The following is a 24,247-nucleotide window of genomic DNA, read 5'->3' on the forward strand; positions in this document are numbered from 1 at the left end:
GGGAGGCTCCGGGCGATAGCAATCGACGCACGGCTGTGGCGGCTTCGGGTGCTCAAGTGGAGCACAGGGATTGGTGCAAGACTTCGATTTCTCGCAATCCTTTAGCGGGGTGCATGGCTTTCGTGTGGTGCTTGTTCCATCACTTGGTTTGCCGGGATGCGAATGCTCCTCATTGTCGTGGTGTGAAGCGGTTGACTCGCCAGTTTCCGGAGTCTTCTCTTTATTGGTATCTTCCAACGGCAACACTTCCTCACTGGTTGACGTGGGTTTCTTCTCTGTAGACTCCGAGGCTTTGGGTGCTGCACGAGGTACATGAGGATGGCTTTCCGGGAACTTTGGCTCACCATGAGGGCCGCTTTGGAGGCGGCAATGTGGGTGAGGGTTGGGCTTGTTGCAAGGACGGGTCTGACGCCGCTGGCATGGAGACTTTTCGGCATAGACTTTCTCGCACGTCCTGTCCGGCTGAGGATGAAGGTATATGTCGGCTTCGTCGGTGTTGCGATTGTAGCAAGCATAGTATCCATCAGTGTGGCCAGACCAGCAAATGTACCGGCTGTCCTTCACTGACCAGGAAGAAGAGCCTGAATCGTTTAGCGCAATTTTCCTGCGACTATGCAAGTTCCTGTACTTACCATGGACCTTCTTTCCACACGTAAGCCTCTGGCCGTCATGACCCCAGCCACATTCCGAACCCCGTGAATCTGATACGGTGCCAGCTACATCATTGTAGTGGTATGAACCGTAAAGCTTCCCCTGTACGCTTTTGATGTTGAAGCAGCTTCCATCATTCCCATCTCTGGGAAGTGCCGCTGCTGATACAGCACCCGCGAAGGTGAAGGACACAAGACCAAACCTCATAGTAAAGATGCTGGGAGAGATGATGCCGATACGGAAGAATAAGCCATGATAACGGATATTTATCCTCCCTCTCGAGTAGCAAGGAGTCGGTACCATTGCTGTTAGTCTTGCTAACTTTCCTGCAATGCCATCAAATCCCTCTACCAGTGTGGAAAACTGCTCAAACCTCATAACCGTGGAAGTGACGTTTTTAGTGTACTGATTGTCAGATGGGATAGACCAATCGTATGGGAGGGTTCATCTGTATGGCTGTTCAGCAATACCTTACTTACATCGAAGAGATCTAAGGCAAACGACAGCGAGAACGGATACACCCAGGTGATGGGTGGTGGAGCTGCTGGCCGTTGCATAGTAATCAGGACGTTGCAAAACGGCTCCACGGGCCGTGCCGACGCTCGCGGGTGGCTTTTGTGAACCGGTCCCAATAAATGAACGTGCGAGGTAAGCGCTCGTAACTTGGTATCCTTTCCCAGTTGTAATCGTACCAGCCTTGGTAAAGGTAGTATCATGCTAAATGTACATACCATGGCCTTCGGGTCTCTTGAGACATCATGCTAAACGTACATACCATGGCCTTCGGGTCTCTTAAGACTAGAACATAAGTCTTCTAACGGCATCGCCATGCACTTTGAAGTGCTTGGAAAGGCCCGTTCTTGAGCGTACGGTTCGTGCTTGAGAATTGCAACAAGTGGGCGGGGAAGGGGGTACCACGTCATGCGTATGAGCACGGCGGCTTTTCCGAGCCCCGTAACAATATCTACGCCCTTGACGTCTGTAACCCTTTGCAGCCTCCCTGTCGAGACGGAGTCGGCATGCGGGATTTTTTGTGGCACATTCTTTCGCCCTTCCTTTGCTCTCTAGCGCTGCGAGTGAATGTTGCTTTGCACCGTCTAGATCCAGGGCGCCTCTCTGTTTGTCGCTTCTCCTCTCACTCACATGAGATCTCTGACGTACAGTAAACTCTTTCTTCGATATGATTTGCGCGTCGCTCTTTGGCCTCCGCTCCAATGACACCCACACTGCGCCCTCAATTGGCGGCGCACCCCACTCTTGATTTGGTCTGTCGCCCTGGCGGAGGCCATGGCTGGCGGCATCCGTCCGGACCGTGGCGTATTGACCTCGGGAAAGACGGAGAAGGAGACGTACTGTACCTGCAGCACGTCGACGGGTTCGCGAGCTCAAGTCCAGCTCGCGGCGGCGGCAACCTGCATTCGTCGCCACGGCAGAGGGTCTAGGCATCAGGCGGCTGCAGATACGGAGGCCCTTATGTCTGTCTCAGCAACGGGCATGCGTTGGTGGGGTGGGGACGCAGTGGGCGCGGCGAGGGCGCGGTGGCCTGTCGTTCGGTGAGGCGGGAGGGCGAGATGGGCCGAGCCACTGCGTCATGTCCAGACGCTGCTGTCGTGGGCCACTCTGGGATAGCCATGCGTGCGAGAGGGTGCGTTTGCCCGAACCAAGCAGCAGTGAGCCCACCCCCCGAGCCGTGCAGCGGAGATTGAGATGCCGTCGTGTTGGCCGGGCAAGCTCACCGGCCGGCCTCGATGCCCAACGGCGCTTGAGAGCTGCCATGCGCAGTCGTCGGACAGCTTCATGCCTGGCGCTGAGGCGGAGGGACGGGCAGCGTGCACGTTTGCGCCCGACGACCAGGCCGAGGGCGCAGTGGGCAGCGACTGGCGGGCGTCGCGCGGCTGCCAATCCTGTTGCACATCCTCCACGGCCATGGCTGCCCAGCGTCATCGTCGTGGCCCGTGCGCCGCCCGCCGACGGCCATCAGCATCTCCCCAGCCACCTCGAGCCCCGGCACGTAGCCGCGCGGACCCTTGGGCTGTTGTTTTCGCGCCGACAGATATACCTCGCCGCCGCGCTTCCCCGAACGCCGTTCCAGCAGCCTCGAGCCCCCCAAACACGCTCTCCACCGCCCTTCGGGGCCCCGTTGCCAGGACCAAGTCCACTGAACACCCCCGCCTCTGCTGCCAACTTTCCGCCCGCCCCGACCTTCTCTCACTCCCACCCACCCCAACTCAGCACTCACCATGGCTTTTGGTTATCGCTCCTCTACCGGGGCTCTCGATCGCTTCGACGATTATGAGCCTCCGCCACGACGCCCCGAGCGCTGGGACCGCGAGAAGTTCGAGCGCATGAGCCGTCGCCCGCCCCACGACGACCGCGAGACGTTCCGCTGGGTCGAGCCTGAGCGCGACAACTACCCGCCGCGCCCTCCCAGGTCAAGGCCCGACGTCGCCCTCGAGGACCGCCTTGAAACCAGAAGCTCGCGCGGTCGCTTCGACGAGCGAGACCGCTTCTATGACGATGACATCATCGAGCGCCGTGGTCCAGGCCGTCGCCCGGACTTCCTTGATCGTGAAGAGCCGTCGCCTGCTGAGGTAGCTAGCCGTGCACTTGCACCATACCGCCGCAAACCCCCCACCGAGAGGGGGCTTAGTCCGCCGGCTCGCCGCCCAGCCCGCCCCGCCATGCTTCGCAGGCAATCTTCGCTCGACACTTTCGACCGCCGCCCGCTTCACCGGCATGAGGAGAGAGACGAATGGCGACCACCAGCAAACGTCGACATTCCTCTGCCGATCCGCCGTAGATCTCCATCTCGTCGTCGTCGTTCCCCTCCCGTAGACCGCTACAGGGAGGACGACTTCGAGGAGATCAGGTACAGAGACGCTGAACCGGATTTCCGCGAGGATTACAGGGAGGTTGAGATTCGGAGAGAGAAAAGTCGTGCACGGAAGTCCCACCGGAGCGACCGGAGCGAGCGCAGCGAGAGCAGATATAGGGCTCCGTCCAGCAAGAGTTCGAGCTCTAGCTTTGAGGAGATCAGAGAGGTATCGCCGTCCCAACTACCCGGCAAGAAGGGCAAGACGAGGATGCCCAGGCGTCTCGTGCACAAGAGTGCTATCATCCAGCTTGGCTATCCATTCGAAGAGGAGGTGAGGATTACGAGTATTGACTCCTCCTCGACCATGCTGATTATTTGATAGGAGGACTTCATCATCGTCAAGCGAGCTCTCGAGAAGCCTCAAATTGACGAAGTCATCAAGATCAGTGAGACGTACAAGGCTGAGGACAACAGTAAGTTGAACCTAGTTTTGCTGTTGACCAAGGCCTGACTGAATCATCAGAACGCACGACCTACCGTTATGAAGAGGAGAAGATGATTGAGGTTCCTGCGCCGCCGCCGCCCCCACCGTCCGCGCCAATGACCCAAATCATTGAGGTGCCTCCGCCGCCGCCGCCGCCGCCAGTGCCGGGCCCGGAGCCGATCTTCATGGCTCCTCCGCCGCCTCCCCCGTCGTCGCACCATCACAGTCACTACTCTCACCACTCCCATCACAGCCCGCCGCCTCCTCCGCGTTCTGTACGGACTGTGTCTCCGTCCAGACGTGAGATTTACGAGGAGCGCATCGAAGAGTCTAACCACATCGGCGGGCCTTTGACTGTTGTGATGCCAGAGAGGCGGAGTGACCGGGAAATCAAGGACGAGATTCGACGACTGGAAAACGAGAGGAGAGCACTGCAGCTGGAGCGACGGGCCGAGGATCTCCGTCTTGCGCCAACCGAGTATCGGGAAACCGAGTACGAAATCATCGAAGAACGGCCGCGCGAGCGAAACGTGGTCCGCGTTGACAAGGATCGAAAGGGTAGGTTGGCCCTGGTCCGATCCTCTCATTAAAGCACGGGATTGATGGAATGGTGGAAACAGTGAGGTCTCGCTCAAAGCCGCCCAATCCGAAACTAGTCGCCGCCATGATGTCGACGCTCACTTGAACCCGTCATCACCAGAAATGCGGGATTTGGGAGGGATCCGTCGAAATGGGTTTTTCTTTTCACTTCAACTCCGAGATTGGTCACTGGCATGACGATTCAGGAAACTTTTTGGTTACGACCATTTCATTGCATGCGTCCAATCACGGTTGGATATGATTGCGCTTTTCAGTATCTCCAGGTTGACGAGGCCTGTGTTGCAAATTTGGGGTGGCCAGTTTCTTTTTCCAAATACCATAGATGTCACAAACATATTTATTAACGACGAGAGATTTGAATGACCAGACATTCATGTGTGATGATGGGGCGGGCTACCCTCAATGGCTGCTGTCAGGCGTGGTTTGCGCTCCGATGGGTGGTTTCGCCGGTATCAGCCCCGTCGCGACGTATGGAGAAGTGTGAGAGCCACGAACGCAGTGCCCGCTGATTATATTGCATCGATTCCTTAGAGATGCTAGCGTGAACGAACAGGCGATCGAAGAGCTTGGCGCTGAGGTTGGTCGGTCGGTCGCTTGCACCATGGCTGGATTGCCGTTCTCTTTTCTCCATGCGGAAGTGGACCCACGTCTGCTGGGTGGGCAAGTCGGACCGGCCCACGACCACGACCCCGGATTGCGCCCGGCATTGCGACGACAGCTCGACAGCTCATGCTCTCAGTGCGCGCCACCCTTTCGCCCACGCACAATTGGCACGCTCCAATCTTTCTGTGGCGGGTCGGATCTGCCTACAAAATGACTCCTTGAACGCCCACATGCCGCTCTGCCGCCCGCGCCCCGCCCCAAACGCCGCAAGCTGCGAACCGCGCATCCCAAGAATATCAGACAAGGGCTTGCCCCCACGCGACATCCTACCGCCGTCAATATGCCGATATGCATTGAGTGTAGATACCCCCTGCGGACGCTCTACACCACCTACAGCAAAGCGGACGATCGCGCTTTGGGGAAGGGCGTCCGGCTGACACAATGTCCGCGATGCAAGCGATTCGGAGACAAATACGTCGAACATGACTTCGTCGTGCTGTTTATTGATCTCGTCTTGATCAAGCCACAGGTATCTCTTGGCTTTGTGGTTGCTGTCCGCGAAAAGACTCGCAACCAGAGCGTGGCAGGAGGCTGATCCGTGTCGTGCGTAGGTGTACCGCCACTTACTCTTCAACCGCTTGGGCAGGGAAGATGATCGATTTGACGTGAGTGTCGCCATGCCTGTCTGCAGTATAAGGTTCAATACAGGCTCCAGCTGACGCCCCCGGTCCATAGCCCTCCATTATCCGACTCGGCATCTTACTCCTCCTCTTCGACGTTTACCTGACTTGGGCCCGCATCGAGAAAGCCGCACCGCAGCCCTTCTCCACGGATAACCCTTCACTCGGTCAAGGCGCCATTGTCGAGCCTCCCTCTGTACTGTCTACACAACCGCTGGTCCTCCAATACATCTTTTTCCTCGGCCTCTGCACCGCCCAGACGCTGGCCTTTCACCTACCTATCCGTCTTCTCTGTTCGCACCCCCCGCGTATCTGGCTGCCGACATTCCTGGCCAAACGTTTCCGCACCGCACCCCCCTCCTCCACCGTCCCCAACCAGCCTCCTGCAACGGCTACGACCATGACTACCACCGTCACGCCCTCCGCCTCGGGCACCACCACCCCGACCGCCTCCATCTCCTCCGCCACATCCACCAACGCCTCATCCACCGCACTCGCACCTGCGGCGCCCGCCGCGTCCACCTTCGCCGCCACACCCACCTTCACGCCTTCCGCGACGACACCGACGTCGACAGCCCACGGCAACGGCCCGGGCAGCGCCAACAACACGGTGCCCCTCCTGCCGCCGTACCCGCACCCCACGCCCCTCAGCACCGCGCTGCTCGTCTCGTCGTGCACGAAGCTCTTCCCGCTGCTGCTCATCATCTGGGACTACGACCTCCCCTCGTCGGCCTCGGCCGTGTCCTGGGCCGTCATCGTCAACAACGTGGCCGCGCTCGAGATCCTGATGGACTGCGGCTACCTGCGCGCGGGCCTGCTGGTCGGCATTGGCGCCGCCGTGCGAGCCGTCGTCGGCGAGCTCGTGCTGGCCAGCGTGGGGCTGAGGGGCAGCGCCGCCGGCCTGGGCGCCGGGGACGGCGGTCAGGCAGGGGGCTGGACGGGGTTGTTTTGGGGCGGTGGCGGATGAATTTGCGAAGACGACGAGACTGCTGGGGGTTTTGGTCTGGTGAGTGGTTCGAATGTTATACCCGGGTATTTTGACAAATGCGTGGCTGAGGGACACAAAGGGGAACTACTCCAGGCCACCGGTATCAAGTCGCATTCGCACGTGAGCAGAGGACTGGTTACAGTTGGAATGTATGCAGAAAAGAATTTACAGGTACCAGAACCAGGCAACGCCTTAACAAAACCAAATCGCATCTTTCGCTACAGTATTTCCCCACCGATAGTTCTCAAGCTCGCAGCTCCTGGCGTTTCCCCACACAAAGGGTTGAGCTTCCCTCGTGATTCTGTGTGTCGAAAACTGACAGCATTCGTCATACTCTCTTGTTCAACTCTTCCTGTCATTCTTCGAAGACAGAAAGTGCATCTCTGCCCTCTCAGAACAGGACACTGTGGCCCTCACCGCCCTCAGGTCGCAGGTCAGACCTCCGCGGGTTGATGAGCGGGTGCCACTGCGCCAAGAAAGTGATGGCCCACATGATGTAGCAGGACCAGGCCGAGAGGATGAGCGAGGAGCGCCATACTCTGTAAGACATGTTAGCGCTTGTCTTCTTAGAATACAATATCCGAGGCAAGGGCGGAGGCGGTGGGTCTCTGGAGGGCAGGAGCTTATGACCCAGTGGATAGGTCAAATTGCGGAGAGCTTTGGGGGTCAGGCTTGGAGACGTGAGGAGCGTTCCGGGCGAAGCAAGCCAGAGCCAGGGTGGTGTCGCCGCGACAATCGCTTGTTCTTGGATGCCAGTGCCCAGACCCTTCGCGCATCCTCGCCAGCATTGTGATGCTTCCCGAGCGGCAGGCTCCAATATCAGAACGCTCCACGGGCCTCGGTTGCCCCCGAATGTCCGCGCCTGACAGACAGTTGTCCCGGAAGCCCTTCTGCCCATATCACATATCTCAAGCCGGCATGGAATAGCTCCCGCCCTCCCGAGCGGCTCCTGGCACCCCGGTATGTGATGTTCGGGACGTGGAGGAAATGAAAGGCATCTACTGACGTTTGATTCTCGCCCTTGGGGCTGGCAAACCATGAGACGGCGGAGAAGGCGACGATGATGATGAGGCCGATGATCAAGCTCCAGCTGCATAGTTACAACGTGCATGTTAGCAACGGCATTTCCCTCAGTGAAACTTCTCCTTAAGACATGTATGTGTAGACTACAATCCAGAGTGCAGTGCGCATGGGGAAAGAGTAGGCGGTCGGTAGGTTGGGCTTACCCGTTCGCCATCTTGATGGGAGGATGCGCGGCAGCGGTCTGCGCGTAACAAAGGATAGAGTCGGTTGGAGAGGCGGTGCGCGAGCTGGGACACGGTGCTCTGTTGATGCGGGTTGGACGATACGGTTGGTGGACGGTGGTGATGCGGCCGGCAGCTGCTGGGTTGAGGGCTTGGCGGACTGGCTGTATTCACGCTTAACCGCTTTTGGAAACTAGCTCTCGACATGAGCTGCTGCTGTTTCGCTTCTTCACCTTGTGCTAGCGTACAATGGGGGCTTAAGAATCAAAGATCCGACAGTGAAATGCCGCTCAAGAAGGCTGATAATTAAAACATGCCCATCAGGCTGGGTATATCATTCCGCTATTATCCCAATTCTCAAAGATAATACAATGTAGAAATTAATCGGCTACTGTCTTCGCAGCCTCTTCTGCATCGGTAGCTGAGCTCTCGCCAGGTTTCATCGTCTCAGCCTCAGTTCTCTCATCCGTACTCTTCTCCGGTTCAGGCTTCACGTCGTCTCCGTCCGCCTTCTCGTTGTTCTTTTCACTGGGCTCCTCTCCCGTCTCGTCGGGCATTTTGCTCTCTTCTTCCTTCGTTTCCTCCTTTTCAGTGGCTTCAAGCTCATCTTTCCCTTCCTCTGTGGCCTCTGGCTTCTCCTCATTTTTCGTCTCCAACATAGTCTCGCCGGATTCGACTTCTTTGAGCGGGTCATCCGACTCGTTCTCTGGAGAGGCTTTAGTGACCTCAACAACCGGAGCCTCGTCCTCTTTGGAAGCTTCACTTGCGTCGTCGGAGCCCTTGGTCCTCTCGTCTTCCGAGCTGTCGCCCGCACCGGCGGGCTTGTCAGAGGCATCCACCTCTTTGGGAAGCTCTTCAGCAGCGGTCTGGGCAGCCTTCTCTGCGGCCTTTGCCGAAGACGCGTCCTCCTCCTCTTTCTCCTCGATCACGCTGATCTGATGCCCGCTTGCTGACGGTGTATGCCGGTGCCTCTTGGTAGTGTTGCCGGTAACCAGCGTAGCATTCCCAGCCACATCAAGCTCTCCGGCATTGGCCTCACCCTTGTCGTCCTTCTTCAGGAGCTTTGGCACTGTCTGGGCCGACTCGGTTGGCGTAGATTCGATGCCCTCGGCCTCTGGTGGGATGGTGTAGTTGTCGCTGGGGATCAAGTTGTATGTGTCGCACACGACCTTGAAGAACGAGTACAGACCCGTCTTGTTTTCCACCTTCCAGAACATATCTCTGTGTTGGAACCAGGCGTGAGCAAAGATGCGGTAGACGCGGCGGAAGACGTTGGTAAGCTGGCGTATTTGCTGGTGTGCGGTGTTGGCCTCGGTGCCCAAGGCCAGGCGACTGGGGAAATTCTTGGGCGAGGTCAAGGTGTTGGCGGCCCAGTCAAGCGTGTGGCAGCAGTAGTCGACGGCACAGCACGACTTCGGCGGGTCGTGGACGGCGCAGAGGTATTGCCATTCGGAGGCGCGCATCTCCGGACAGGTCTGGGCAGAGCATGGGGGATCGTCGGCGAAGAGGGCGATGAGGATGGAGTTGGCATGCTCGGTCAGGAATCGGCATAGCTCGTAGAGCCAGAGGGCGCGCTCGACGCCAGGCGGCGGCTCGGCAAGCTTCATGGCGGCGGTGCGATCGAGAGGGCTCGATGTGTTCGAGTCAGAGGGGTGGGTGGCCGAGTAGTGCAGGGCTTTGAGATACTCCATGAGCTGGAAGGCGGAGTCGATCTGTCGACTGGGGTCAGGTCGCAGGGTCAGGCAGCGGGGACAATTGCACGGAGAAGCTCACGTCCTTGAGGTCGGCCAACGGCGGGCCCTCAGCCATGTCCTGGGCCTTGGTTCCCGGGCGGATCCTCCTCGCGGAGCCCTGGTCGACCTTCGCATCCTCGGCGTACTCCTCCGCGATGGGCGACTTGGGTCCCAGCTGGTCCTCGGCGATGGGCGGCGGGCTGGGCAGCCGCGGCGAGCTCGACGGCGACATGGCAGCCATGGTGGAGCGGGCGCGAATGACGCTCCCTGCGATTGGCAGCAAGGGAAGGGTGGGTTGGCTGGTGAAATGGTAGAGGTGGCTAAGGCTCGAAGCGCTGGACCCGAGCTTCTGGGCCTGCGCCAAGCACCTGTCTGTCAATGTCACTGCTCGGCCGGCCCCGCCGCCACACCTCCTCCCGCATCACTGCTTTTCTACGTCTTCCCTCTCAGTCATCTCATCAACCAATCGCGAGCCTGCAGTGTTCAACTCCGGCACACACGGTTCGCAGGTTACAGTCTCACAGGTTGGTAGGAGAGGGCTAATTTGAGTCGCACTGATATGCGACGTCGAGGTCGCTGCTTGAACTGGCCGACGGACTTTGGCTGCCCAGACGACATGGTGACCGTTGCAGCTACAAGACGAATTTCCTTGCGTCATCCGCATCCGTTGCCATCGCCACGCTTCTCATCGTCTTCAGATCACTTTGCAAACTTCCTATTTTCCCTTCCATTCGACTGACGGCATCACTCCCTAGCAATAGGCGCAGCACCTTGCCCTTCAGCTCACCTGCCTCTCCAATTTGCTCGCCCTGAGTATTCCCGACAATGACTTCGTACATTACCCGTGCGGCCTTCTCGGGGTCGCCGGGCGGCCCTTGTTCCTTGTATTGGTTGAACCGTTCGTACGTCTTCGCGAGGGGGTGGTCCGCCTCGGCGTAGGCCGGGCTGAGGGCCTTCTCGGTGCGCACGCCGGATTTGAGGAAACTGGTGCGAAACGCCCCTGGCTCGACGAGCAACACGTCAATTCCGAATGGGGTGAGCTCAGCGGCGAGGGATTCGGTGAGGCCTAGTTGCGCCGCGTTAGTGTCAGGAGCACGGGAGACTACTCAGCCGACGTAGGCCATGCCTTCGAGCGCGAACTTGGATGCAGAGTAGAGGCCGCAAGAGGGAAGCGCGTAGAACCCTGCCGTGCTGGAAATGTTGACAATGGTGCCAGTGCGGCGGGCGCGCATGTACGGGATCACGGCTTGGATGAGGCTAAGGGGCCCGAAGAAGTTGGTGTCCATCTGGTGCTTGGTCTCTTTGAGACTGTTCAGATCATGTTCCAGTCAGTACTCGTTCGGATTCCCTTCTTCTTCTCCAGCTGGAAGCCGCCCTTCGACTCGCCTCATGTCCTCAACCGCGCCCAGCAGCGAGTACCCCGCGTTGTTCACCAGCACGTCGACCTTGCCATCGCACTCGCCCAAAATGCTTTCAATGGCCTTTGGGATGGCATCCAGGTCGCTGACGTCCAGCTCAACACATTTCCCGCCTGCTTCTTCGATGGTTTTGACAGCATCTGCATAGCGATCACCTGTGCGACGCCGCACAGTCGAGTAAACGGTGTGACCAGTACGCAAAGCGCGCAGAGAGAGAGCGAGACCGAAGCCAGAGGTCGCTCCAGTGATGACCCAGATCAGTGGTTGAGAAGACATCGCTATCGGTAGGATGTAGGCTGTGGTGAGATGAATAAATGCCTTGAGATTCAGAAGATGGCTACTGCTCAATGTGCTTCTTGTATGTTACCATGACTTTTCGGACGGGGTTATGACGGAATTATGGGATGTCCAATCTGTTCGCGCCGCTTATGTCAGTGGGTTCAAACTCCATACCGAGAGATCGCGAATTTGGTGTCTTCTAACCTCGTCTGAACACTTTAGCGTGACACTTAAGTCCGGAATACCTATCTCCGGGTGACCTGAGGATTAACGCCGTCTGAGTAAGCTCTAGTATTGCGATGGAGGAAAGGGTCTCACACAGGTACATGAAGGACATGTCGGGAGCGGGATGCGGACCGCTTTGTCCTCATTGGTGCTGTTTCCGCGTCTGAAAGTGCATGAGGCTCTCTCTCTCTCTCTTTTTTTTTTTGGCCCGCATTCGCGTTTCTAAGCTTATCTACGTCTAATGCAAGTCATTCAGTCGATGCCAGACCACTGATTGCAAGTAAGCGGCACTGGCTTTGCGGTCTCACCGCAGTGTACTGCTCTATGGCCGTCGGTAGTATATGCCTCACCGGATCAAGAATACTACTAGGAAACCCCTAGGTTTCCAATGCTTCTCAAAACTTGTATCCGCGATCTCTCCACCGTCACGCAGGCGGCGCAAGCCTGTCTCGCTGGCGGTGGGTGTCAAGGCGGTGCTGTATTAGGCCGGAAGATCACCTAGGACATGCTTCCATCTGGAAAGCTTGGCACACGAGAACAGCCTGCTGACTAGGTACATCATCTACCCCAGAAAGATGCTCGAAGACGGATTGGCGGCATTGCGTGAAGGGAATAGGAAGCTAAGGCGCAACGAGGCGAGGCGAAATTAAAGGCGGCGTAGAGACGGAGAAGAGCATCGAAAGAGACGAGACTATGCATGTGCGCCTCCAAAAACAGGACAATGAGCAACTACGAAGAAGATAACGAAAAAGGGGCAGGCTACTGGGCGAGAAGTCGATGTTGAGATCGAGGTGGCACATGTCTTGTCGTACACAGATATTATTCGAAATCATCAGCATTAGCCTTGCATCAAGGTGGTCCCGGCAGCGAAAGAAGAAACAATACTGCATTATTGCCAAGGCCGACACGATTTGTGCTAGCTTGCAGCATACTGGCTTCGCTTGGAGCGAAAGTGGCAAAACGACCAACCGGCGGCAGTGGGGCTATCGGTTTCGCCTTACTCGCTGCCTCAGGCGGCGAGTTATGTTGTTTGCTGAAGTTCGGTCCGCGGGCAGGGGTTTCGACGGTCACGGCCGCAGCACGTCATGCGGCGGAGCGCAGGTCTCACATCGACTCGGTCGGTGTCGGCGAACCAAAGGCGTTCCTGCAGCAGCGCGAGAGTCGGGATTCGCGTGCATATCCGCCGGGATCGTCGAGGCAAGACGCGTACTCGACGATGTGTAGCGGCGCGATTGGCAGACGAACCACGGGAGAATCTGCAGCCGTGGAGAAGGCGAGGAGCGACAGGGTCTGCTGGGCGGTGGATAAGGGACGAGCCCGCGAATCGCTGATCTCAGCCAGTCCCTGGACGCAAGGGACCCACAGGGCGGCCCTCTCCATTATTGGCGAATGGCGGCAGCGATCGCATGCAATTCCAAAAAAAAAGGGCAGCTGGGAGAGCCCACGGTCGGTCGAGCAGCACAGCTCGCGGGCGGGTCAGCCGAGGCAGCCACCGCCCCAAGCCCTGCCTGGCCCGCCCCAAGCCGACATTATTATTGCGGGCACCACGCGCAAAAGCAATGGAGCAGCCCGGACGGGGCTGTGTGCCCGCGGCGGGCAGCCAGACCGCAGCCGTTGGACCCCAGACATCGTGAGCGCTCGAAGGCGCGGCGCCACCAGGACGCAGAGGCGATCTGGAACTGCGACTGGGCCGGCCGGGCTGGCCGGGCTGGCCGGGCTGGACGGACCACAGCACGGCAAGACGGAGAAATGGCAGCGGATCGCGTCTGCAGCGCGCCATGTGCGATCCCCCGCGGGGTCGATCTGCCAGGCTGGACGTTTCCGGCTGAGTGCGGTAGCTGAGAGCACAGCAGCTGCGACCTGGGCCACGTGCGGTGCAGCAGTCGGCAGCGCCACGGCGGGATGAGGTGACCGCATGGCGACCGCATGGCCCCCGCCGCCTCCTCGCTGCCACCTGCTGCTGGTCTCCACTCCTCTGCTGCCGCCTTGCGTCCGCTGTGCCCGGCTCCTGTCCGGCGCCCCTGCTGTGCTCTTCGGCCCGTTGGAGGTGCGCCGCCCTTCACACCACCGGGACCTGACCCGCCGCGCCCAAGCCGACTCCACTCCCGCAACGGAGATTTGCCAATACCCTACCGCGTGCCCAGCTCATTTTTTCTCGCTGCCCTTCACGATACAAGAGACCGGCCCGCGATGCACTTGTTCCCACGCAGGAGCCACCGCTCGACCACGCTTCCCCATCCACCGATGGCCCATGAGTGCAGCAGGAGCTGTACCTTGGCCCGAGTATAGGTAGCCACCACCGCCTCAAAAGAGGGACACCACCGCGCCCTCCCAAATACCTTCTCCCCAGCTCCCTCGCCTCGCCATGGACCAGACTCAGGACCACGCCCCCCAGCACCCTGCCGCCGAGGCTTCGTCCTCGGCCGGCCTCCACCTCGAGCTCCCGCCCCCGCCCAACCCGTCGGCGGACGCGGGCGTGATACCGCGCATCTCGACCCCAGACGAGGATGCGCCCACGCCGTCCGCCGACGCCGAGTGGGATCCCTCCACCCTGCGGCCAGAGGCGGCCATGAAGATGCTGTGCCGCGCTGTCGTGGCACTCGCAAACGTCACTGGCGACATTCCCCCTACACCCCCCATCAGCCGCCCCGGCACCCCGCGAGCCTCGCCGCTGCCCACGCCGTCCGTGATGCGGTCGCGGAGCAGCTCACGGCCGGCAACCCCGGTGCCGTCCGACGACCTGAAGGCTCCCAGATTCAGGGGCATCGACATGGGCAGCCCCGAAGCACACCACCATGAGCCCTCGGCGCGCGATGTCGGGGTGGACGCCGAGCCTGTCCACGTCCAGCAGGTCGCCATCGCGCGCAAGTTTTACTCGAGGAAACCGCCGCCCATCACGCTGCTGGACTACCTCATGCGCCTGCAGCGGTACTGTCCCATGTCGACAGGAGTATACCTTGCCGCAGCCTCGTACATTCACAAGTTGGCGGTGGAGGACAAGATGGTGCCCGTGACCGGTCGCACAGTGCACAGGCTGCTGCTGGGCACCCTGCGCGTGGCCATGAAGGCGCTGGAAGACCTGCGGTACCCTCAGGCTCGTTTCGCCGGCGTGGGCGGCGTGCGCGAGAGCGAGTTACAAAAGCTGGAGATCAGTGTTTGTTATTTGATGGAATTTGAATTGCAGGTCACGCCCGAGAGCTTAAAACGCAACACGCTGCGGTTGCAGCAGGCCGGGATGCAGGCAACGCTCTACCACACAAAGGTACCAACTCTCATGATGCCGAAACTGCCCGGGGCAGCGCGGACAGAAGTGACGGCATGACGCATCCACTCGTTTTCCCTTTTGTCAAGCCATCTTTGTCGGCTGTGTTGGGGCAAATGGGTGTTCAATGTACTTATTTCGACGGCTATCACTGGGAGTTGTTTGGAGCATTGGGACGGGATACACCGGGCATTGATTTCTGCACTGGGCGGCTGTTTGACGAATTTGCCATGAGCAGCGTGCTCTTTAGCTCTATTCCCTTGAAGTAGCACAACGATTGGTTTCTCTCCTGATCTACTGGGGCAAACGCTGAGTCGGTGATGTGCATGGGGCGGCCGAAGGGTCCACAGCTGATCTTCAGCCGCCTCGTCACCTAGCGCCACCCGCTCGCCGCGGCCTTGCCTGCGCGTTTCTCGAAACACCATCGCCGCGCCAACCTTTCTCGCAACCACTCTCCGGCCCCACGCGCTTCCGCAATCCACAACATACGCTCTTGCCGAGCCCCCTCTCGACCGCCGTTTCTCTCGCTCCTACGCGCATCATTGCTCCCGTCAACCGTACCGCCGCCATGAGGCTCACTCGTTCCGTTCTCTGGGCCACCTCGCTCATCCCTTTCGCGAACGCCGACGTGCAGTTTACGAGCGTCACCGGGGGCGATTCCCTGGCTGTTGGAGCAGGCCCATCGCCTGTCACCGTCGAATGGACCGACTCGGGCAGCAAACCTGAGATCACTCAGCTGCATAGTTACGTGCTGGATCTGTGCGCTGGGACCAACGACGACTTTGTGAGTCCACCGGGGCAGAGTGCGGAGGACTCGCTGGAAGCTCGGCATGCAATCTAACACGGGTGGTCCACAGGTGTCTGTAAAAACAATCACGTCCAAGGGTCTGTTTTGGTTCGGCAACATGGCCAAGGGCATAATATTGCCGACTGACGGCGGAGACGCGGAGAATGCATAGTGCGTGCCCGTCGTGACGGGACTGCCAATGTCATGTCAGCCACTGACAAGACTACCACAGCTTCTTCCGGATCATATCGTCGACGAAAGACGGCCAGACATATGCGAACTATTCCCCGCGCTTCACGCTCGCCGGCATGACGGGCAGCTTCCCAGATACGGTCCGGGAAGCCCTCGCCGCGAACCCCATAACCGATACGGATCCGCCCGTGATTGCCGTCCCCGACGAGGATTTTGACACGGAGCTAAAGAAGAGACAAGGCGCTGCGCCGATTGGGGCGGGCGCGGCGGCTACCGTGACAGCGGCTGGGGGCAGCTACACGATACCGTACACGATGCAGACGGGGTTGACCAAATACGCGCCGATGCAGCGTGTGCCCAGCTCGAAGATCACCAAGAGCGACGCATCCCCGCAGTACCCTACCAGCGCCTATACCGCGTACACGACATACGCGAAGATCCCGACACAGGTGATGACGGTCACGCAGAGTGGGACGTTCACCATCAGCAGCAAGGAGGCCACTGTAAGTCCCCTTGTGCCAGTTGCAAACGAACGTATGGCTGATGCCCTCATCAGCAACAGGCTGCTGCGATGCCTTCGGACGACATGGCCAGGTTTCTGGCGCGGTGGAAGGACTAAGGTAGCGCGACCTTTCTTGACGAAGCACTGTGAACTGTACGATAACGACTGGGCCGGGGAGTTTTTGGATTTGGGGACATTCAGTGTTAGTTGCGCACGAGCAAACAACACACTTTTCATAGACAGCAGGCGCGGCCTAGACCACCATAATGTGCAGAAGACGAAGTCAGTTGGCCGCAGTCCGGGGGCATTGGATCGCATTGATCAGCCAAGATCACGTGGACGTCAATGCTCCGCTCAACCCGCACCAGAGCCGCACGACAGCTTGAGAAGAGCCGTCCAACCGAGCAGTGCCGAGTCGTGACAATTGGTGACGGTTGCTTTTTGGCTCAATGCCCTCTTCGCCAAGTCGCTTCATAGCCTTAAGCGGAAGGCCCCACCAGCGGTTATCAGCGGCCGCATCGCACCTCAAGCTTCCCCGCCATTGTCAGCAGCTGCACGAGCTTCTCGCCTCCCACCGCAGCTTCTCCAGCACCGCCCCAACGCCTGACCAACAGCGCGGCGCCGATCTCGTCCGCCGCCGCCAGCTGCTCGATCGGGTCCGCGAGTATCAGCTCACGAGAGGCAAGAACACGAAGCACATCGACGAAATGTCCATCAACAAGCCCAACGTGGGGGAGGTGCTGAAGGGCAAGTACCCGGCCAAGACGCATGCCAAGAAGGTCAAGGAGTGGATCGTTGCGAATGGCGGGGATGCGGAGGGTGTGATTTACCTGGAGGGCCAGAAGACGAAGATGAACGAGGTGGGTGTTTTCCGATCCAACGCGCCGTTTCTGCGTCGCCATGGATCGCCGGATGCTGATGCTGTTAGCCGTAGGACAATGACCAGGAACAGCCCTTCCGCCAGCGGAGATATTTCTTCTACCTGACAGGGTGCAACCTGCCCGACTGCTACGTCGCGGTCGACTTGAAGTCGGAGAAGAGCACGCTGTTCATCCCGCCCATTGACCCAGACGAGGTCATTTGGTCGGGCCTGCCGCTGAGCCCGGAGGAAGCGCTTCGCAAATACGACATTGACGACTGCAAGCCTTCGACCGAAATCAACGCGTACCTGTCCGGTGCTTCGACGGCCAAGTCGACCGTCTACGCCATCAGTGGCCAGATCTCGGACGAGACAACTTTCCTGGCCTTCAACAACAAGAACTTCGACCTCCTCAAGACGGCCGTGGAAGAATGCCGCGTTGTCAAGACGCCATACGAGATCGCCCTCATCACTCACGCCAACACCGTCTCGACCGCCGCTCATACAGCCGTCATGGCGGCTGCCAAGTCGGCGACAAACGAGCGCGAGCTGGAGGCCATTTTCTTGAAGAGCTGCATCGAACGCGGGTGCCGCAACCAGGCGTACGGCTCCATCATGGCCAGCGGCACCGCGGCCGCCACGCTTCATTACGTGGCCAACGACCAGCCGCTTGCTGGAAAGTTGAACCTCCTCGTTGATGCCGGCGCGGAGAAGGATTGCTATGCTTCCGATATCACCCGTACATTCCCCATCAGCGGCAACTTCTCCCCCGAGAGTCGCGCCATCTACGACATCGTGTTGCGCATGCAGAAGGAGGCCATCGAGAGCCTGAAGGCCGGCGTGAGCTGGGACGAGGTGCACTCGCAGGCTCACCGCACGGCCATTGCCGGCCTGCTGCACCTGGGCATCCTCAAGGGCGATGCCAAGGCCATCTTCGATTCTCGCACTTCTGTGGCATTCTTCCCGCACGGTCTCGGACACTATCTCGGCATGGTATGGTTCTGCCCCTGGCTCATTTTGCTTGCGCGCGCTGATCTGTTTCTCAGGATACGCACGACTGTGGTGGTAGCCCCAACTATGCGGATAAGGACCCCATGTTCCGCTACTTGCGCAAGCGTGGCACGCTCCCGGCGGGCTCGGTCATCACGGTGGAGCCTGGCATCTACTTTTGCAGGTTCATCATCGAGCCGTACTTGAAGGACGAGAAGCACAAGGGCTTCATTGACGAGTCCGTGCTGGAAAAGTACTGGGAAGTGGGCGGGGTCAGGATCGAGGACAATGTCCTGGTGACAGAGACGGGCTATGAGAATTTGACCGAGACGCCAAAGGAGACGGCGGATGTTGAGACGGTTGTGGCTGGTTAAAGGTAAGATTGTCCATTCCTGGGGCAATGCAGCTGCATTTCTGACCCTCGGCAGGGCGCCATCAGAGTCGAAATGATGCACGCGGTGTGAATCAACTGCATCCTGTCACTTGACTGTTTTTCTAACGTCCAACGTGCATGTACACCAGTCCACAATTTCCCGAGGGGAGGTGTCATCCAACCACTAGCGCCTCGGGCACACTAACGTAGCACCCGGTCCCAAAGAATGCATTCCGACGGCTCTACTCGCTTGCCTCACCGCTTTTGCCCGCATCGTGACTCGAGTGCCGGTTGCCGCGGGCCCTTTTTCACATGTCGACACTGGTTTTCCGTGGGGCCTCGTGCAAGTCTGTAAACAGCTCCTGTTTCTTATCATCCTTTACTGCTCTGCCTGTCCTGTCTCCAACTCTTTTTGCCTGCCCAGGGGCGTTCGACGCACCTTTTGACGATCTCACGCTTTTTACATAATTAACGACATCGCTGCCTTTACTCTACATCTTTTGTTCCTGCTTGATACCCCTCGCTTCAACGAGTGAAGCAAACATGTCCCCGAGGACAAAACGTCTCATCCTCTGCTGCGACGGCAGCTTCACCCCGCAGCCTGCTTCCCACTCTCGTTCCTTTGCTCACGCGGCTCACACGGCATCAAATGTCGCCCGCTTCTCTCGCATGCTCGCTCGTCACGGCGCCGACGACGTTCCGCAAATAGTCTTCTACCTTTCCGGCCTCGCATCCACCCTTGAGCAGGACGGCACCGCCGCGTACCTCTTCCTTGCTGCGAACTATGCTGCTGGTGATGAGATCGCCGTGTTCGGTGGCGGCAGGGGCGCGTCGGCGGCGAGGCTTGTGGCCGGGTTGGTTACAGAAGTGGGGTTGCTGAAGCCGGGGGAGGTGGGGAGGTGGGGCCGCCTGTCGGAGTTGTATACGGAGAGGGTGGGATGGGGGCGCGGTGAAGGGGCGGCGGAAGAAGGAGGAGGGGCCGAGGGTTTTTGGAAGGGTTTGCTGGCGCATAGGAGTAGATGGGAACTGGATGAAATCGAGGGGCTGAGAAATGCAATGTGGGCGGACGTGAGAGTGAGGGTGGTTGGGGTCTGGGATACGGTGGGTGTTGGTTATACTCTATCCCGGCGATCAGCGGGAACAGAACAAGGTCACTGACTGGAGCAGGTCGGTAACTTGGAGTATCCGGATGGCTTCCCGAGCGGAAAGGATGTGAAGTGTCAGTGGCAAGACACGGCGTTACACTCGCGTAAGCACTCCCCGTTTACGACTGGACAAACATCTCTTTTGACTTTTGCTTGTGCACCAGGCATCGACCACGCTTTTCAAGCCTTGGCCCTCGACGAAAATCGCGCCGCCTTTGACCCCTCACTGTGGCGCTTGAACCCAAGGGAGCCCTCGGAGACGCACTGCGCTCCGAACCTCAAACAATGCTGGTTCCCTGGCTTCCATGAGACCGTCGGCGGCGGTGCGACCGATACCGCAGACGCGAAAGACCGGACCGACATCGCAGACATCACGCTGGCTTGGATGTGCGACCAAGTCGATGGTCTGCTCGACTTCGATGACGACGCGGTGGCCGAGTTCCTGGGCGCTGAGCAGTCGACCACCCATCAGAAACAGTCCGAGCGCCAGAGCGTCCGCAGGCGCAGTCACCCGACTGTCCGGCCTGGAATGCCCACGAGCACTGCCGGAGGCGGCTTGATGTATACGTTGCTGACCGCTGTGCTCAACCGCCTCCTGGTTGCAATCAGCTTTTTGCAGCGGGAGGGAGACGGCGCTGAAGGAGGGCATACCGAGCGCTATTCCATACGCACGCCCGGCCAATATCACAAGAACCTGGAATTTGCGGAGGGCGTCCACCCTGACGATTTCGCCACGAACGAGTCCATCCACCCGTCAGTTAAGCACCGAAAAGACTTGTTCGCGCTCGCAAGCACCCCGTATGACGCCGCATCGCTGCGGGAGTGGGCGGTTGGCGACGCTGTCGATGAGATCGAGGGGAAGAATCATAACGGTGCTGACGGGAAGAGGGAGGCTGATACCGCTGCCATGCCCGGCTGGTTCCCTTGGCTAAGTGTTTTCTCAAGCCCGGAAGACGACGAGTACGAGGGTGATAACGGAGAGGTTGGCACTGCCGGAGAAGAGGAAGAAGAAGCTGAGGGCCGCAGTGCCAACATGATCAACACTGCGGCGGAGACGGTCCGGGCTGCGGCTGGCCCTCGGAGGAAGCCGCACCCACGATGGGGGTACCGCGAGATCGAGGGAGAGGGTGACGGTGCCGAGTGGATCAGGCCGAGCGTGCCGCGGTCTGAGCTGTTCGGCTCTCCGCGGCGTTCCTCTTCTACACCTTGCCCATCCTCCACTTTCCCCTCCCCTTCCGAGAAGGCACTGAAACACGGAGTCCCGACCCTTGTCCCGGCATACCTCCGTCGAAGTCGTGGGCCGCTGTCATCGTCCTTACGTCTTGTCTTCTTCGCCGTGTTCTGGCCCTGGTTTTTCCTCTACCATACCTTCTCCTTCTTCTTTCTTCCCCTCTTCCTCGTCCATCCGAAGGCTCGTGGCAAACTTCATCGAAATCATCGTGGAGAGGAGAAGAGGAAAATGTCGGCAACGAACAACAGGACGGCCCTGCAGTGGCACCACGAGCGTCAGATCGCCCTTCCCGAATGGGTCATCCGAGAGGTGCCGGGTCGTCGCAATTTCGAAGCCCAGTTGTTACCGTGGCTGGTCCGCGAGCAGCTCAACCACCGGAACGCGAAGAGGCTGGACTGGAGGGGCGAGGATGTTTGTTGGGCAAGGTCGACGTTTGGAACCGTGATTGAGGAGGAGGTTGAAGGGGCTGAGGCTGGGGCTGGGCCTGAGGCTGGGCCTGAGGTGGTGAAGAGAGGCGATGGTGCAAGAAGCGGTGGTGGCGGCGATGTCGAGGTGGCGCCAGATAAAGTGACGCCGGTGGTAAAGCGGAAGGGCCCGCTGCATGTCAGGAAAGGCTCGACGGCTGAGGTCCTAGTGACTGGAAATTCTGGTGCTGGTTCTGGGGAGAGAAGGCAGAGCCAAACGGCCGTAGGCGGTGGTTGGAGAAGCGGTGGCGGGTTGAAGGTTTTGGCGCAGCAGCCGGAGAGGAGGTCGTCGATCAAGAGAGATAGGGAGAGTCCGATAGGGTTCTCGCCTGGGCATAAGAAGACTCAGTCTCAGACGAGCGTGAGCTGGCGGTAGGCGTTGGAAGAAGATGGCTTTGCTACATAGAATATTTCATAATGATCATAGTTAGGTTGAGATTCAAATGACAAGAAGTGTTTCAAGTATGCCAATAAGCACGCGTGATTCTCAAGGAACGTCTCGCGGCGAGCCTTGGAGAAGGGGGTGGTTCATTACGTTGCGACCAATCGGGCAGCTCATGGAACTAAAGTCCTGTCGCTGTGGGCCGGAATGGTATGGGTGACGGTCCTGACAGGGTTTCTTACTCAAGACGATTCGCCAACTTGAACTCAGGTGCGCACTTTCCTGTCCTTGAGAGTATCCACATTGCTTACTTCCTAACCTTCAGTTTCTTATGACCATCTCAGTAATTACCACCCCTGCCAGTGATGAGCATAATCATCCATGGTGGCGAAAAGTTAGCTGAGTCAAGTAAGAGGAATTGGTGTGGTCTAACCTTACTTCCTGTCTTTAGAAAGATATATGAAGGCATGGTTCAGGAGCGAACCAACGAGAGATCCTAACCCGAAGACCTCACCTTGCCTGGCGGGTACAGTAGATGTGGATGGTAAAAATCATCGGAGATTCGTGCTGCCTTAGGTATTGCGCAAGGATAATTCGTTCGTGATGTTTTGGAGGAACGAAGTAAAAAAGTCTTGGGAGAAGTTAAATTGCCAAATCAGGTCTCTTGTGGTATTGTTCCGTATCTTGCCCCCGAGATCGAGCCTCTTAATCGTCCTCTTCATCAATACTATCATCAAAAGGCACTGGCAGCACCCACTCTTCCCTCTTTTTACACGGCTCATCCTCCAGCCATCTGATCATCCAATCCACCCTGTCTGTCATGAAGCCGCTTATCAAGTTTTTGCCATCCCTGCCACTAGTGATGTTCTCCCGGCCTAGCTGGAATTTGGTGTTGAACCTGCACTCCTTTCCGATCCACGAGAAACCAATACAGCTGCCATACTGGTCGCACTCGAGGCGGCAATCTCCCCAGTTCTTGAGGCGTCTGCCGCTCCTAAGACCCTTCTTAGTGAGCTTGATGAACGTCTTGCGGTCAGCGAGATTATCCCAGTTGGGCTTTAGGGATGAGAGCTGGGGCATGACAAAGTCCTGGAACACGTGGCGATGATGGGTTAAGGGGGTGCCCTATGCAGTAGGTTAGTGCATAAGAAACGGGTTGTGCTCTGCAGCATAACCTACAGCTGCTCTGGCGGATTGCTCCGCAGCGTACAGATACTCGATCTCGTCCGTCGACAGGCCATGATAGCTAATGGCGCGGTGACACCACAATCTGTCAAACTCGTATCTTTCCTCGCCCCAGTCCAGCTGAGACGGGCTGCTGCTCTGTAGATTTGGCCATGACCACGTCAGCGGCACGCCGACCTCCTGCAGCACCCTTCCCAGCGCAGCCGCGCCATTGGGACGACTCGCAGTGATCTGCCGAACGCGATCGGCATTCTCCTTGTAAAGCGCGCTCACTCTTCTCGCCGCCTCGGCGCTCAACACCACACCCGCGCCACCGTGAGCAAATACATCGGCCTCCGCCTGGTCCGGCTCGCCCAGATACCACGGCGCGCTGGCGTCGAACAGCTGCAGCCACTCGACCAAGTTTGACCACAAAACGTACGTGTCCGGCTCGACGAAGACGAACCACTTTGCATCCGGCGCCGCTCGCAGCGCCTTGTCCACGGATGGCACCATCTTCCACTTGTCCAGCTTGCGGCCCGGATTGTCCTGCTCCAACTTCGCCAGTAGCTTCTGCGCCTTCTTTCCTCCCGTGTCAGCACCACCGGTGCCAGTTTGCACCGCTGTCGCGCCCCACGCCTCGAGCTCCTCCTTTGATAGCGCGTCCCGACCGCCGCGGTCCCGCACGCGATTGTAGAAGTCGACATTCGCGCGCTCCGCTGCCGTGAGGTCTACGTCCTTGAGCGCATCGGATATCGCGCGTCCGTCAATGGCCTCGGCATAGTCTGAGAAGATGGCGTAGCGTGGCACGCAGCGCAGCGTGGTGGAAAAGTGTACGGGAAGCTTGGTGCGGTGCTGGACGACGCCGGTCTTGACGACGACGAAGACGTCAGAAAGGCCTGGGATTTCGGGGCATGTTGTATTCCCGCCAGAGGAGGGGGACGGAGGGAACGAGGTCTGCGGCGAGGAAGATGAATGGGAGCCGGCGGGAAGAGCGCGATTGGCGAATGAGCGGATGTGCCAAAGCAGGGCGAGGACGAGAACGACGAAGAAGGCGCGGATGGCGGTCTGCGAGGCGCTGCGGCTCGGAGAGGGCTGGCGGGAGGAAACGGCGGTGGTGGAGAGCTTGGACGACATGCTGAAGTTGGGCCGGTTCTCAGGTCATCGGGGGTGGTT

General features: G+C 58.8%; 9 protein-coding genes across 9 annotated transcripts; 6 read left to right on the forward strand and 3 right to left on the reverse strand.

Moving 5' to 3' along the window:
* Positions 1–2,891: 2,891 nt before the first annotated feature.
* BKCO1_7700020 (uncharacterized protein) lies at positions 2,892–4,540 on the forward strand (the record flags this gene model as incomplete). The annotated part of the gene is made up of 3 exons (XM_020279031.1): positions 2,892–3,797; positions 3,849–3,939; positions 3,990–4,540. The coding sequence occupies 3 exons, from the start codon at positions 2,892–2,894 to the stop codon at positions 4,538–4,540; spliced, it is 1,548 nt and encodes a 515-aa protein (XP_020125867.1).
* A 953-nt stretch (positions 4,541–5,493) lies between these two features.
* On the forward strand, positions 5,494–6,800 carry BKCO1_7700021 (arv1-like protein; the record flags this gene model as incomplete). Its single annotated transcript, XM_020279032.1, has 3 exons — positions 5,494–5,682; positions 5,765–5,818; positions 5,889–6,800. The coding sequence occupies 3 exons, from the start codon at positions 5,494–5,496 to the stop codon at positions 6,798–6,800; spliced, it is 1,155 nt and encodes a 384-aa protein (XP_020125832.1).
* Positions 6,801–8,445: 1,645 nt separating this feature from the next.
* On the reverse strand, positions 8,446–10,039 carry BKCO1_7700022 (mob1 family protein; the record flags this gene model as incomplete). The annotated part of the gene is made up of 2 exons (XM_020279033.1): positions 8,446–9,777; positions 9,839–10,039. The coding sequence occupies 2 exons, from the start codon at positions 10,037–10,039 to the stop codon at positions 8,446–8,448; spliced, it is 1,533 nt and encodes a 510-aa protein (XP_020125831.1).
* Positions 10,040–10,430: 391 nt separating this feature from the next.
* BKCO1_7700023 (short-chain dehydrogenase) lies at positions 10,431–11,492 on the reverse strand (the record flags this gene model as incomplete). The annotated part of the gene is made up of 3 exons (XM_020279034.1): positions 10,431–10,864; positions 10,925–11,106; positions 11,218–11,492. The coding sequence occupies 3 exons, from the start codon at positions 11,490–11,492 to the stop codon at positions 10,431–10,433; spliced, it is 891 nt and encodes a 296-aa protein (XP_020125830.1).
* Positions 11,493–14,085: 2,593 nt separating this feature from the next.
* Positions 14,086–15,042, forward strand: BKCO1_7700024 (cyclin-dependent protein kinase complex component; the record flags this gene model as incomplete). The annotated part of the gene is made up of 1 exon (XM_020279035.1): positions 14,086–15,042. One exon carries the CDS (start codon positions 14,086–14,088, stop codon positions 15,040–15,042), a length of 957 nt encoding a protein of 318 aa, XP_020125829.1.
* A 508-nt stretch (positions 15,043–15,550) lies between these two features.
* Positions 15,551–16,580, forward strand: BKCO1_7700025 (beta-glucan biosynthesis protein; the record flags this gene model as incomplete). Its single annotated transcript, XM_020279036.1, has 4 exons — positions 15,551–15,766; positions 15,840–15,940; positions 16,002–16,464; positions 16,518–16,580. 4 exons carry the CDS (start codon positions 15,551–15,553, stop codon positions 16,578–16,580), a joined length of 843 nt encoding a protein of 280 aa, XP_020125828.1.
* Positions 16,581–16,912: 332 nt separating this feature from the next.
* On the forward strand, positions 16,913–18,686 carry BKCO1_7700026 (xaa-pro dipeptidase; the record flags this gene model as incomplete). The annotated part of the gene is made up of 3 exons (XM_020279037.1): positions 16,913–17,323; positions 17,398–18,315; positions 18,369–18,686. The coding sequence occupies 3 exons, from the start codon at positions 16,913–16,915 to the stop codon at positions 18,684–18,686; spliced, it is 1,647 nt and encodes a 548-aa protein (XP_020125827.1).
* A 542-nt stretch (positions 18,687–19,228) lies between these two features.
* On the forward strand, positions 19,229–21,901 carry BKCO1_7700027 (peptidoglycan binding domain containing protein; the record flags this gene model as incomplete). The annotated part of the gene is made up of 3 exons (XM_020279038.1): positions 19,229–19,753; positions 19,853–19,934; positions 19,995–21,901. 3 exons carry the CDS (start codon positions 19,229–19,231, stop codon positions 21,899–21,901), a joined length of 2,514 nt encoding a protein of 837 aa, XP_020125826.1.
* Positions 21,902–22,612: 711 nt separating this feature from the next.
* BKCO1_7700028 (glycosyltransferase family 31 protein) lies at positions 22,613–24,208 on the reverse strand (the record flags this gene model as incomplete). The annotated part of the gene is made up of 2 exons (XM_020279039.1): positions 22,613–23,032; positions 23,087–24,208. The coding sequence occupies 2 exons, from the start codon at positions 24,206–24,208 to the stop codon at positions 22,613–22,615; spliced, it is 1,542 nt and encodes a 513-aa protein (XP_020125825.1).
* Between the last annotated feature and the right edge of the window lie 39 nt (positions 24,209–24,247).

This window comes from Diplodia corticola, assembly GCF_001883845.1.
Source record: "Diplodia corticola strain CBS 112549 chromosome Unknown scaffold77, whole genome shotgun sequence".
In the NCBI taxonomy this organism is placed as follows: Eukaryota; Fungi; Ascomycota; class Dothideomycetes; order Botryosphaeriales; family Botryosphaeriaceae; genus Diplodia; species Diplodia corticola.